At 41.0% G+C, this 14,718-nt stretch overlaps 1 protein-coding gene across 1 annotated transcript; it reads right to left on the reverse strand.

The window, feature by feature from the left end:
* Positions 1–4,869: 4,869 nt before the first annotated feature.
* On the reverse strand, positions 4,870–7,680 carry tbx3b (T-box transcription factor 3b). The gene is made up of 7 exons (XM_076271351.1): positions 7,487–7,680; positions 6,984–7,251; positions 6,523–6,669; positions 6,262–6,338; positions 5,979–6,112; positions 5,521–5,737; positions 4,870–4,981 (listed from the first exon to the last, which is right to left on the reverse strand). The coding sequence occupies exons 1-7, from the start codon at positions 7,678–7,680 to the stop codon at positions 4,870–4,872; spliced, it is 1,149 nt and encodes a 382-aa protein (XP_076127466.1).
* Between the last annotated feature and the right edge of the window lie 7,038 nt (positions 7,681–14,718).

Below are 14,718 nucleotides of genomic sequence, written 5' to 3' on the forward strand. Positions count from 1 at the left end.
TTGCCAGAATAGTTTGACCTTATCTTTGCTAAGTGAATATTTTATTAGGCCTATGAGGTAAAAAGCAGAGAAAGCAACATGTGGTTTAGTCTGTAGCCTACTGCATCAAAATCTAAGCCTACACATTTCCTCTCTTTCTTACTCGACTTCTTTCTTATCTTCAAACGTGTTCATAAGTGGCACCGCGAAAAATTATTGCATGGTGCAACAATCTAATCTTAAAACTAGATGTACCGCGTAGCGGTACAAAATATGACCGCCGCTCAGTCCTGCACATCCATTCTGCGAAAATAAATCATATTAATGAATTTGTCTCCATCTTCTACTCCATTCCCCACTCTTGAAACTTTTGTGTATGCTTGTTTGAAATGTGTGTTTGCACACATTCCGCACACAAAGTAGCCTACTGGCGCTGCAAAGGTGAATAGATTTGTTTCTGGGCCAAAAAATCTGTAACATTGTTATAAAACCTTTAAAATCTCTAAACAATCACAAGTAGGGCAGTTCATCACAGTCCATCCATTGCAACTGGACTGATGAAAGGTACACCTGTAGGCTACATTGTATTTGGGAAAAGCAGAAGGTAGCAGCATAATGTATTTATTTATTTATTATTAAACAAAACAATCCCTGTCAGTTCCATGCAGTTTTCAACAGCTATCAAGAAGAGAGGTCATGTCATGGATTTTTGTGAATGTTTCTTCTTCTACATATGCATAAGTTTAGTCATCTAGTTCAAATGATATTCAGCTTTATTGTCAATGCACAAATGAAATACCAGTAGTCTAAAACAAAATGCCGTTTTTCCCAGTGGTGCAAATAACTGACATGTCCAAAGGGCCTTCATGAAATGCGTTGCGAGACTGTTCATACACATTTTAACGGGCAAAGTTGAAGAGCTACTCTCCGTTATTGTTTGTGCAAATAATATGCTGATTCATGTTCCCTTGCATTTTGCAACCATGAGGTCAATGGTTAAGCTCAATCTTTTGACGCAATCTTTTGATTTTCACCCAGCCTAGTCCATGGTAGGCGCCCGATAGAAATATTGTTTAATTTTGCGATTGAGATATCCACGCACTGGCGCCCCCCCTGCGACGTGTTCGCCCCCCGGTTTTAGAGCTATTCTAAATGCAAAAATGCATAGAGGGAGTTATGACAAAACCGTGACTGTTAACAAACTATAAGCTATATAAGGTAGGCCCTATGCTAGGCCTATTACACAACACAAATTGTCGCTAGGCTATGCTGGCGACCCAAATAAAATCTCCGTTGGAACCAATGGCTTACACCTTACAGTATCAAGCTGCCACCTCTTGGCGAAAAAGTTAATAGTTTTGCATATCAGTAGTAATACATTTCACGTAGCTGTGAATCACGGAAAGGGCGAATGAAGTGGACACTTCTAAACGGAACCCAACCCACTGTACAGTAGCTCAAGGTCTGTGGCTAAAGCAGCCATAATGAAAGCGTTATCATTGTTTGGATACTTCACACACACGTGTTTTTTAATCGCATAGACTACAACTACCAAGCTGGGTCCGTGTACCTTCTGTTCATTTGATTTTCAAGGTTGAAACAGTGATCAAAAAACAGATTTGAAGACCTTTACCTAAAACAGTACTTCCCAGAGAAAAATAAAACACAAATATTGAAGCATTTTGTGGAAAAAATAATCAAATATACAATGAGGGTTTGAATTTCAATATTGTAATTTCAATTAGTCATTATTCAAGTTAAAAATGAAAACAGGAACTCCACATTCACTACTGCATGCTGACAGCATTTTTTTGTCACTGCCCGAATGGATAATTGCTAGCCTTTATGTTAATCAAAGGGAGCAAGATGGTGATGTTGAAGGACAGTGATCTGCACAGAGAAAAAAATCGCCAGAACATTCCAAGCTTCTCATTTTGATCGATATGTAGGCCTAATTTATGTCCCAGGTGTGCTAGGGATGGGATTAAGGTTGCGTGCACCCTTCGAAGAAAGAGGGGAAATGTCACTGAAAAGACAATCGACATCATGCATTTATTTGCCTATGTTTTGTAGGTATAGGCTTAGCTTAACAGTTTAAACTGCAAAAAAAAAATAACGTCGGTGCGTTTGACTCGTGCACATGCATATGTGCATGTTGGAATGTGATATATCGGTTTTAGTAGGCCTATTGTATTTGCATTTACCTTGTGGTGTGTTAGCATGTGTAGTCTTCCCTTGGTTGTACCCATAGACTGTATATATATACAGTCTACAATATGGTTGTACCTCATGTGTTTATTCATGTGTGTTGTGTGTGACTACCCGTTCGTGTATTGTGCATGTGTTAGTGACTAGCCTTGTTTGTTCTATAATGATGTTTTGACCTGTCTGTGTTCCCCGCTCCTGATCCAATAAATGTAGGCTACTGATTTTAACCTTGTTGCCTCAGTTGTTACAATATGAATATAAATATAAATTAGTTGTAGGCCTATGTCATTTTGAACAGAAGCATCCTGGAAATACCATTATCATAACCATAACCAAATAGCTACGTCCTTGGTCAGCTGGCTACTATATGCTTCCTTAGGCCTTATCACGTGCACCCCCCCCCCCAATGCAAGGACAGCTTATTCTCGATTCTTTCTCCATTACTATTCTCCTTTACCAACATAATACAGGCAACGATAGGCTAGTCGCGCATACAGAACAGAGGAGCCCAAATGCATTATTTCCGTGCCTCATGCAGTGAATTGTTGTCAGATTTTTTCCAGCTCTGCGTTCAACGGCTTCCACTCCCCTTGCTCCTAGTTGATACAACGTAGGCTAGGCTAGCTGACATTTCTGCGTAAGTTAGCTTGTTTACAAACATGTCTCTAATTAAAACGTCATAGGTTTCAATGTAGGACAGCCTAGCGGGGATAGGCCAAATGAAAAATTGAGGAAAGTGCCGATTTCACATTATTGTTGTGCGTATTTTGGATTTTGGTCGTGGGGATACAAAGTTTAATATCCAAAACAAAAACACGAGGGAATTTCCTATTTTGTTTTTAAAAAATACAGATATAAGTTCGTTTTTCGATTTTCAATTTTCGTTTCGAATTTGAAAATCAAATGAACGGAAGGTACACGGACCAAGCTGGAATCAAAGCACATCGACTCCCCTCTCACACCCTAAACACGCACTTCGAACAAACAAAAAGCGCCTCAGTCTCAGCCTATGGAATAGCCATAGGCAAAACTGTATCTGACCCTTGTAACGTTGGTACTAAATCATTCATCGCAAAGAATGATTTTTGTAGCACGTGCAACAAATATGTGTAGGTACAGCCCTGCCCTGAATACATCTCAACGTGCGCTCTAAAACATCTGGTTTAAATAGAGATTGTAGATCATCACGGGATCATAGACAGGTTATCTTTCAGGTAGCCTATATATTTTCCATTAAAAAACCATCACGTAGCGAACGTGTTGTGGCTAACTCACTTAGCTCCTGTTAGTAGCGTGGACAGCTCCCCTTAAGAGCATCTTAAGAGCAGTGCACGCGCGTTCACGCTACGAGCATGTTCGCCCTGGGCCCACTTCCCCGATAACGACGGAGACACGCTCTTAAGAGGGTTTTCTACGATTCATCTTACGATCGTTCGTTTAGTTTTTCCGACTGTTTCCCGAACATGCTCGTAGCGTGAACGCGCGTGCACTGCTCTTAAGATGCTCTTAAGGGGAGCTGTCCACGTTAATAGTTCTGAAATATCCTCTGATTTGACGGTGATGTCAGGTGACTGCACGTCACAGCTATAGGCCTACCATTTAAACTTCGGATCTACACATTAATTCACATCAATACGAAAATAGAAACACTTTGACATCTGCATGTAAGCATCCCAAGTAGGTTATATACCACACAGAGACATAAATAATTGTAATTATTTTAAGATTAGATTGTTGCACCATGCAATAATTTTTCGCGGTGCCACTTAAGAACACGTTTGAAGATAAGAAAGAAGTCGAGTAAGAAGAGTGGAAATGTAGGCTTTGATTTTGATGCAGTAGGCTACAGACTAAACCACATGTTGCTTTCTCTGCTCTTTACCTCATAGGCCTAATAAAATATTCACTTAGCAAAGATAATGTCAAACTATTCTGGCAACGTCTCGTTTCATAACTTGATTGCATTTTTGTCAGCTTTTCATCACATTATTATGACCATTAAATGTAGGCTATTTTGCACGCTAAAATCTGATTCATCACAGGTAAACACAATAAAGAATGGGAACCTAAATTGGATTATGTATTCTAAGTTGTAATTCCTCTGTATGTCCTGTTGGTGACCTCAGTGAGAAGTACTGTTAAGACGCTCTTAGCCGGTAACGAGTACTCTGGAGCACTCGTAGATCTACGAGTGTTTTCACGATGCTCTTAAGCTACGATGGTTTCGGGAAACAGTCGGCAAATCTTAAGACGTTCGTAAGAGGGACTTTACGACGCTCTTAGGCTTAAGATGCTTTCGGGGAAGTGGGCCCTGGCCTACTGGTACGAGGTAGCCTATTTCGCATTACTTGAGGCATTCCATTTCATTCCTGAAGTTTTGATGTCATTCGTTTTCATTCATTTTCACAAATGACCAAAACATCTAAGGGAAACCACATTTAAACCATGTTTACAATTTGGCGATGACAGATTAGATTATACACAAAGCCTTATTGTAACACATTAGGCTATACACTGCAATAACATTACAGTTCCACTCTGAAGTTTCACTTTGAAACATAGTCTGGAGATTGCACTGCAGGTGCCGTCTGAACATTAGAATCCCCTTCCACTGGTGTAGGGAACAATATTTTTTCCATCGTGTAGTCTTCCAAGTTAAGGTCAGATTTTCTATAAATCGCATCAGGAGTAGTGCTCCTGGGAACTTTTATTGGGAGAGAATAGGGCTTGCTCCTCGGGCGATGCCCCCATGTATTCATTAAGTGAAGTTGGTGTACCCAGGATGAGGCCACAGCTGCGGTAGCCACATAGGGGTAACGTAGAAAGCTTGCGCAGGGAGGGAGTCCTAGACCCTGGAGGACACAGATACAATTATTTGTGTGTGTGTATGTTGGGTATCGGACACTCAATGTGTGACCGACATTATAAGAATCGCAGAACAGCCATGCGTAAAAACGCACCACGTTCAATTGTGTAGAATATCCTATACAGCACACCTGAGCGTACACCAGTAATATCAGTGGACGAAACTGATTTGTCCTTACCTGTGGTGAAGACAAAGACGATTGTTGAACGTAAAAGGGTAATCCTGACGTTACATTTCTTCCCTGGGATGAAGGTGACTGTCTGTTTGTGTCCAAGGTGCTCATTCCCTCAGAGATCAAACTGGAAACGTTCCTTCCAAAGTAAAAGGGCGTTGGATGGATTAAAAAATTGTTAGTATTGTTAAGAGAATTCAGAAAATGTTGTTCCATTGGCCCTGGTGTGAAAATAACATGAGGTTGTTGCCGGTGATTTTTCTGGAATTCTTCCCCCTCGTTAATGGGACAATACTTCTCCGCTTTGGGTTCATTATCAAGACTCTCCTTGTGTTTCTCAAAGTTTGTCTCAAACGGAAGTCTTTGGGTGCAGAAGTCGTGCTTAGCCTTTGAATGTTCATTATTTAAATGTGGGGTGTATGTGGTTGTGGATACTTCAAATGGGTCTGCACCATCCTCGACAGTAAGATCCTTTTCATCTTCATCGCTATCAGCTTCGCTGTCACTAGCTTCTTTCAAACAGAATTGATTGAATAAAGCACATTAAACAATAAACAAACAGTTATTCAAATTAATAATTTGTTTCCAAAAGGTTACAAATCCAAATTCACATGGGAATCATTACAATTAAGAGCTGCCACGTTATTTAAACTGCATGTGAATTCGTCAAGCAGAATTTCATAATGTACTTGCACGGTGGTAGCCTAAATGTTTGGTTTCCGTTAAGCAATCAACAAAAAATATTTTAAAAACCTTTTAACGTAGATGTGACCACATATCTTGTTTGTGGAGAAGTGGATATTGTGCGATCCGCTGCAGTGGAGACGTCGTTATCTTTTGGGGAATTAAGGTCATTAGAGCGCGCTGTCTTCAAAAATAATTGTTTCCTGAAATACAAACGAAAGAGCTGTTAGAAGCAAACAACAGACTACTGGAAGACAACATGGAGAGGGCAGAGTTGCACAATTAAGCCGTACAGCTGTGGAAAATAAAGACAAGAAAGCAGAAACTGGGCCTAATCAGCTACATGATATACCTTTTCTCTCTTCTTCCATTTCCAGTGTCACGAAATCCTTTTGCAAATGGATTGTTATCAATCTTCAGTTGCGTTATCTGATAAATAAAATCAAAACTGTTGAAGATTCTTCCGAAAGAACACTTTTTTAGGTACAGAATCATTTTAGTTTCCACTTTACAGTGGTCCATGCATTTTGCTCATGCGTGTAAACGGCACTCTATTCTACAATGCTATGTGTGTAATCATAAATATTTAATGTATTGCGCAAAGAATAGATACCTTGTCGTTTTGATATGCTGTCACAGCAATAAATTCTGTCTCCGGAAAGACATATGTCCTGAAGGTACTATATGGAAGTTTCAGGATGTCATTTGCCCGCACAACATGGAACCTGGGCTGATACTTGTGCATAGAGTTTAGAATAGTCTGTTGAATGCATAAAGAATAAGATAAATTGACATTAATAAATCTACAAATTCCCAATAATATGCATTTGTTTTCTCCACAAATATGTGATTTATATGTGTTGTTTAATGATTATTGGTCTACAAATGGGTAACCTACCATTGAATTCAAAGAAAATGTATGCTTCTCTAATTTAGGTCAATTATTTAATAAAGTTCAATTGCATTAAATATTGTTTAATACTTTTCTTCTAGTTAATACGTTTCCATACCAGACGCTGACAAATGGAATTATGTATATTGCAAGCAGGAAAATGTATATTATGGCCTACTTACAAATCCATGCTTGTCAGACATATTATTGGTCAACTTCAGTTTATGAAAACTGATTGTTTTGGACATCCAGTGTTCTCCTGTGGCTGGACTATCCGGATGAATGTACATGCGCTTGGGCATCTCTGGGTCCGCTTTCCCAGCCACCATCCAGCGAGAGTTGTGGAATTTGTATCTGCAGTCGTCTGATGCCACAATGTCCATTAATAAAATATAACTTGCTCTCTTGTCAAAGCCAGAGCATCTTACTTTAAATGGTGGGAACATTCGTCTGTGAGAATGTAAAACACATCAGCGTGCATATTTTAGATTATTCCACACAGGATATGTGGATAGGCCTATCATCCATGACCATCTAACTAAAAAATATTAACTGTTTATGTTAATACTAGACCATATGGAAGACTTTAAATCCGCAGTAAATATACGTATACTTACAACATTCAACTTTTAATAACACATAATTGTAGAATTAAAATATTGTTTTATATACAGAACATATTTACCTTCCGGATTTTGTGATCACCATTTCAGTTCCAAATTTATGGAATTGCTCCCACAAATCTTTAGCTTCAATGTGAACCACTGGATCATCCTCAACCTCGGTCTCTGCTTCACGTGTTCTCTGTTTCACGAGCGGCGCAGCTTTAGCATGTTCTATCCTGAAGCCAGGCTGGATGCAGGTCTCGGTGTTGCCCATCTGGTTCTCCGCGTGTTTCACCGGTACGCACGGAAAAGACCCAAGAACTGGGACGAATGGATACTGTTGTACCAGCATTGCATTCATAGAGAAGTCTGGAAGTGTATGGTAAGTCATTCTCTCGCAATGCTTCGTTACAGTTAGCGTGTTTTCACAAGCCACTCTGTCTCCAAACAATCTGTTTTTAACTGAAGAAACACGCGTGTTCAAACTCATCAACTAGTGTTTGTTTGAAAAAAAGATGTAGAGGGACATTACCCGATGGAGTGTTGTTGCCTGTAAGGTTAGGGTACTTATTTCACAGTGATTTTACGGAAATTCTTTCGCTCCTTCTTATATGTTTGGCCACTCCATTGCGCAACCGTTGACCTTACCGAAGTTAACAAAACTTGACTTGATGGTTCAGTCAGAGCGCACTGATCCTATTGATCTGGGTGCGAAACGAATTGTTATGCCATCTTCATCTTCGCACTTGCCAAACAAAATGCTCATTATAATAAATCCAAGATCCATCGAAGAAGACGTCTTTCACTGAAAGGTACTTTGTAGCGCTTCGGTGGATGGACAACTTGGCACTGGCAGGCGTGAGACAGTTGGCTTGAAGTTGCAAGGTAGTTGATAGACTGTTTCACGCGTCCGGGCCAATTGTGGACCATCCTAGGCGTGGTTTAAGGGGAGGGAAAGCTTCAGTAAGTGCTGTCAGCGTTTTTAAAAAGCCACAAACCCGACCCTGAATATTCTAAAAGGAGCAAGGAAGTAGCCATCAACTCTCTGAGTCATACTTTTCTCACACTTGGGTTTTAAGGGCATGCTGATATTATGAACATTGGTATGTAGTGTGCTATAGAAATTAAGAAAAGTCTGCCTGGGTTGTCATGATTTGATCCTTGTTAACGTAATGGACACAGGGTTCAGTTTATTTATCTATAAAGTGCAAACTCATTGTGCTCTGAGGTCTTTACTATACCATGGGGCAAAAAAGATGAAGGGAGCTATGGGCATTTTAATGTTGTGTGAATAAATTCAGTGCTGTTCTGCTCCAGCATTAGCTGGAATTACTCCTCCTCCTCTCCTCCCTTCTCTCCTCCTCTCATCCATGCCACCACAGCATCCCCTCCCCTGTCAATCACCTAATGCTCAACCAAGGAAATTGCTCCTGCCATTTAGAGATGAGGAGGGCTGACAGTAGGGTTACACATGACGTAACATTACATGACTTCACTAACTACATGACTTCAGAAGTTCAAAATATCATATCTAACTCAAGATATTTTATTAATTAATGTATGTGGAAGACCAAATTAAGATCACTTTGTTTTTAGTTGTTGTCCTTTTGCAACCAAGATTTGGTGATGTGGTTGGTCTTACGCAATGTAAATGCAAAACTGTAAAGCACTAAGGCATTTTTCTGTGAAATTGTTTGTTATTTAGAACCAAACCCCTCTGTGATTTGGGGCAGCCGTACTTGGCTTATGAATCACATAGACACATTCCCACTAACACTGAAATTCGTTTATTTATTGATTATGCAGTAATAATTTAATGTGACAATGGGAGCAAGACGATCAAGTCAAACCATCAAACCCTTGCAGCCTAGCAGCATAACTATTTATCTTCTGCCATGGCTCCAAAAAGCATTGGAACGAGGATGTTGTGACCAATTTAACTGATAATGCCATGGTGCATAATGCCTAATGCAGTAGTAACTGATAATGCCAAGCTATTGCAATGGGATGAAACAAATGATGTGAAGCAGGGAGAAAACTCTTAAAATAGATGGGATGCAGCTCAAGTGGTGCCATGTTGCAAGATAACTGTCCCCGCTAGGGTTATTCATTACAATCTGGATGTGCCACCTTGTGAATTATATCATATCCGGTCTTACATGTTTTACACGTCTCACCCACGTTCAACAATATATACAGACAGCTGAGAAAACACAACACCTGTGACTTTACTGTGGAGGACTGAGTTGGAATGAAAATATATCATCTATTCCAGTTTTTTATCTGGTATGTTACATGGGTTCATATGTGAAAGGGGGTCTACACTGGAGGAGTCCTGATAATGCTTTTCCCCTCTCTCCCTCCCCCCTCCCCTTCTCACATAAAACCTCGCAGTTCCAGGGCTCCCACTGTGACGGCCCAGTGACATGAGCCGGACGCGGGCGACTGTCTGTCGCGGGGAATCTGTGCCACAGTGTCGGGGCAGGCCAGCGGTTGTCCAGGCAGGATTAAGTTGTGTATTTAGTTACTGACCTTTATTGATGCAGAGTTTGGCCCCAGACCCTTTCTGGCAGGCTGAGAACGTCACCGTAAAACTGCTCCAGTGAGTGAGAGCAGCAGGTTCAGGAGCGCCCAGGCTCCTCCTCCTCTTTCAACCTGTGCCATTGCATTACAGCGTGCAAACAGGGAGGCAAACAAATACTCTAGGATGCTTTGACCCCAAACCATAAAACTGTCTCATTTTGATTTTGAAATGAAAGAGAGAGTTTATCACAGAACAGAACAGATACTTATAAGTAAGTAAAGTCGGCCATTCTGAGTAAAGGCTGATATTTGAGCTCAACAGCCAATCAAATCACACCCCTCCATGCTGTTGAAGCAGCATCAATCCTTATTGGTTGGAACTGTAAGGTTTGGTCCGAGCCACAATGTATGCTTTCCATTTACAGATGGGACATTGTGTGAACGTTTCAGAGAGGAGCAACTCACTGAATTTGATAAAATATGTATTGGTTAAGAATAGTTGTCTCTAAATTGACCTCGTTGAAAAAACTGATTGAAATAACTCTGTACTGTAACAGTCTACATAATCAGCATTCCCTCCTTTCAAAAACCTCTCATGACTCTGGCGTCACCATTGTTTGTCCATTCCAAGCCCCCCCCTTCTGGAATACAATTGAAAATGCCTGCCAGCACATGGCTCCTTCTAAACACAATGCGTTAGTGGTGTGGAAGTGTTCAGTTACATTTGCCACTGAACACGTCAGTCAAAGCAGGGCACCGCATCACAGTTGCCTCATCCCCTTCACCCACTCTCCCCCCAGGAAAAGACCACTGTTAATAAACACGTACTCTTTTGTTTGACAGGTTATTGCTACGGTTGAGTGACACTGTAACACACTATTCTGGGCACTATCATTCATCTGAAATTCCAGCAACGGAATTCCAACAGCTGAAAATTCCTGCAACTGGATTTTCTTTTTCAAGTGGCCACATGATAAGAAAAGACCCTCATTGTGTTTATCATCAAACGCTGATTGATTTGAGTGTAAGGCATCAGTATGCTTGATGCAACAGTGCAGACTTTAATCTAGGTAATGCAGTATTTTATTTGGATTGATGGAGTTTTGTTGTAAAATGCAAATAAAAATGTTAGAAACTTTACAGTTATCCTGGGGAAACTTGAAAATAGCCTTTGGGGGAAAAGATTTATGGTTTGTGGCCTGCTGTCTGTCCAGTGGAATCCTGTTTAAAGAGAGCTTCATACAAAAGGCTTAGAGCAGATATGCCATGAGTGCGACTCCTAATGGCCCGATCTTATCCTGGTGGACGGACCAAGGGGAAACCCTGCCTGCCAATCAGCGCGACTTCAAAGGACCAGGCCGACATCGGACACAAGAGAAGGGGGCGAAAGGGTCCATTGTTTTGTGAGATTACGTGTGAACCTTATCGCCGCAGATCAATGAATGGATTTAAACCGCGCCACCGCTCCAGTTATTACTGTCACCAGAAAAAAACACAGTCCGTCTTGTCCTTGGACGTGTTTGGCCGTGAGGATGCTGGTGTCTCCTGACAGTCACCTGGTGCAGCGTGGCACAGAGGTGTTGCTGCCCTCATCCTCACCGTGCTAGTGTTACACTGCAAGATTCCTGCCCGTGTGAAAGGGTATATTACCTTGTATACTCACTCGGCAAACAGAGACGGAACAGAGCACTACTGTTCAAGCATATGTGGCAACAACCTAATAGCATAATCATCATCGTATCCACACAATTCCCCAACTTCTTACACTCTCTTCACAAATAAATGAGAAAGGGCTTATACTTGTCACTTCAAAACAAACAAGAAAACTAGAAATGCACCTGGTTAGTGTTGTTGATGTTCCATATAACATTCCAGCCTGAATATCGAATAGTATTTTGCGGCTTACACTGTGTCATTCACAAGTTTGATCATACAATACACTGTATTTGTTTTAATTGTTGTAATTGTACACATTCAGTATGCTGGACTGCACAGCAAGTTCTGAGTAAACTCAAACCTCTGTATGGGTTGGTTATTCCATATGGGCAGAGAGATCTGCATCACATCTACCTCTACCTTCTGTTTGTTATTCTCCTAACTCTGTCAATAACAAGCCTCACAGTTTGCTTACTGTATTACAGTCCGTCTCATCCCACACAACACTGGAGTGCCCTCAAAATGTAGTTAGAGAAGTTGCCGGTGCAATGTCCCAGACACCTCCTGTGTTTAGACAGTAGAGCAGTGATGAATAGCTTTCCCCTTACAGGGTGGTGTGACTGGACCTCTTTGGACTTTTGAGGTGGGAGGAATGTAGTTAAACAACAGTGGTCCGACGGTGTGAAGGTGGTGAGAGTGCTGGAGTTGAGATTCATTTTATAGCACACCTACAGTTTCTTACACGGTCAGCAATTCAAGATGCAGGACATTCTCATAATCACTTTCAGACCTAGCCCTTTTGTCTAACAGGCCATATTGTCCGAATGTGGGTTTGATTTCAAAGTGGCTGTATCAATCTAGTGGAGCAATAGCTACCACATATAGTAACTCATTGAACACATGTAAAATTAGCCAAACTCAACTCTTTCAACCTGCTAGACAAAAGTAATGTTTCAGATATCCAGAGATTCTTGTGTTGGCCTCGGTCCACCCTTATGAAATAGGGCTAAGGAGGCGACCCTGGCACTGATCCTGTTATGGGGTGTTGGGAGGCAGTTGCAGTTTGGGTAACACATTCACGGAGAGACATGAGAAATTCCAAACATTTTCCCAAGCCTTAGATCTACTGGCAACTGGACAGCAATATTCTAGCATCAGTGATCCTCTCCAAAGCATTTCGAGGGACCAAATGAAAACACAGACACACACACACCTCACTTCACTCACTTCACCACCTGACAAATAAAAAACACGGATAAAAGTTGATACTAATCTGCTGCTCAGCTCTGCGGCTATTACATACGCTTGCCTCAGCGCATGTGTGAAAGTGTGGTCATGACGATCATGGCGAGCTTAAGCCTGGCATCAATATCAGAGGCAGAGGGGGCACAAACTTCAGTGCCAGCCTCTATGAAGAGAATCGTGTGGTGACAGAGAGTAAGTAGATATGACAACTGTACAGGTTCCCAAGCTGCCAATCATGCTAGTGCATGTGTAGTCATTTGGGTGAGTCTCTTTGTGCTCTAAAGATACAACACTGATCCATTTTTAGTTGGGAGTGTCCTCTCTGGACAGTGCTTTTTATGATAATTAGGCAGTTTTTTCTGATGAGTAAATATTTCTGTTCAGGGCAGTGGCCTTTCTCAATCATTACAGTGGGTGGACCGGAGTAGAGATATACAGAATATACAGAATGTGATGTAGTGTGTAATGTGTCTCTTCCACATGTGTGTGTGTGTTTGTGTGTGTGTGTGTGTGTGTGTGCGTGTGTGTGTGTGTGCGTGCGTGCTACGTGTGTGTGTGCGTGTGTGTGAGGTGTCAGTATAGGGGCAAGCTGATGGTAACACAGACCCACCCCCAGTCCCAGCACTGCCCATGCTGTGAGAAGAACTGGCTGTGAAAAAGTTTTTCCCCATTATGTGCGCACACCACAGGACATACTGTAATGCTACCCTCACACCCTGGAGGGGTCTTCTCTTTCTGTAAAGGGCAAGTCCTTTTCAGTGGAAGGCTTAATAACAATACAAAATAATGTCAATAATAGCAATTGTGTTGATGTAATTATTGTAATTATAAAATGCAAATGATAACATCTAAAACCATCTCTTCTGGTATTTGGGATTGCACCCTACTGTGCTGGATGCAGTCATGGTTGAATTCACGGGATGACTTCATTAGCCCGAGTTCCCATCCTGTATGCTTCCAGTGTGCTCATACTCATGCTACGTCCAGTAAGTCAGAGGCTCAGTCCAGTTGTGCTGGGACTCCCATGGCTTAAATAAACGGCCGGCTTTATTACACAGCCAAATCAATTTCAGCTTATCAATAGCAACATGAGCATAAATCACACAGGACTCGAGGAGGTGGGGGGCAAACAGAAAACAAATAAAAGAGGGAAGAGAAGGAGGGCCATGGATTCCTAAAAATCAATTTTCACACATTAGAACTATTAGCTTATTGAAACATCCATGACAGATTACACATGCAGGTCAAGGAAAACAGGTCTGGTGTTCATAGTCTATTCAAGTTTATACATTTGTTTCTGATTATATTTGGGGCTGTGAATATGTAGACATTTAATAGCCAGTCAAGTTTTTAAATAAGGATGTTGATGAAGAAGGTCTATGTGCTAAATAGGGAATTTTGTGTTTCTTTCATCTGTGCTTCATTAGACGATCAGCCAATGAAACTGGAAAGACTGCAATATCAATGGTGTGAAACAATCATTAGAAATATTCTATTATATTTCATGCAATCAAACCATACAAAAGAATAGAGCATAAAAACCTCTAAACTTTTGCCTAGCCAGGCAATCAAAAAATGGAAAAAACTAAAAGCAAAAAAATATATATATAAGGTGTGTAAAGATTCTGTGGTGCTATGACTTTTTTATATAAGCACACCTAATTTAAACAAAAGCCAGTTTATTTACCTCAGTCCATGGCTTCATTACCTTGATTCCTGTTTAATACTCAGAGGAGTGCTTTCAGAGCTTTTCATCCCACTTTACTGAGCCTGACTCATGCCTCCTAATCTAGACGAGTACATTTTCACTGCACACAAATATCAATATTGTCTTTCTGGATCAGAGACTGTTGAGGCCAGTACTGTGAACCCTTGAACCTTTTTGTTA

Source organism: Alosa pseudoharengus, unplaced genomic scaffold (genome assembly GCF_046254945.1).
Source record: "Alosa pseudoharengus isolate Yale_2024_CS ecotype anadromous, Long Island Sound unplaced genomic scaffold, YU_APseudo_1.1 YU_APseudo_1.1_scf_6, whole genome shotgun sequence".
Lineage (NCBI taxonomy): Eukaryota > Metazoa > Chordata > Actinopteri > Clupeiformes > Clupeidae > Alosa > Alosa pseudoharengus.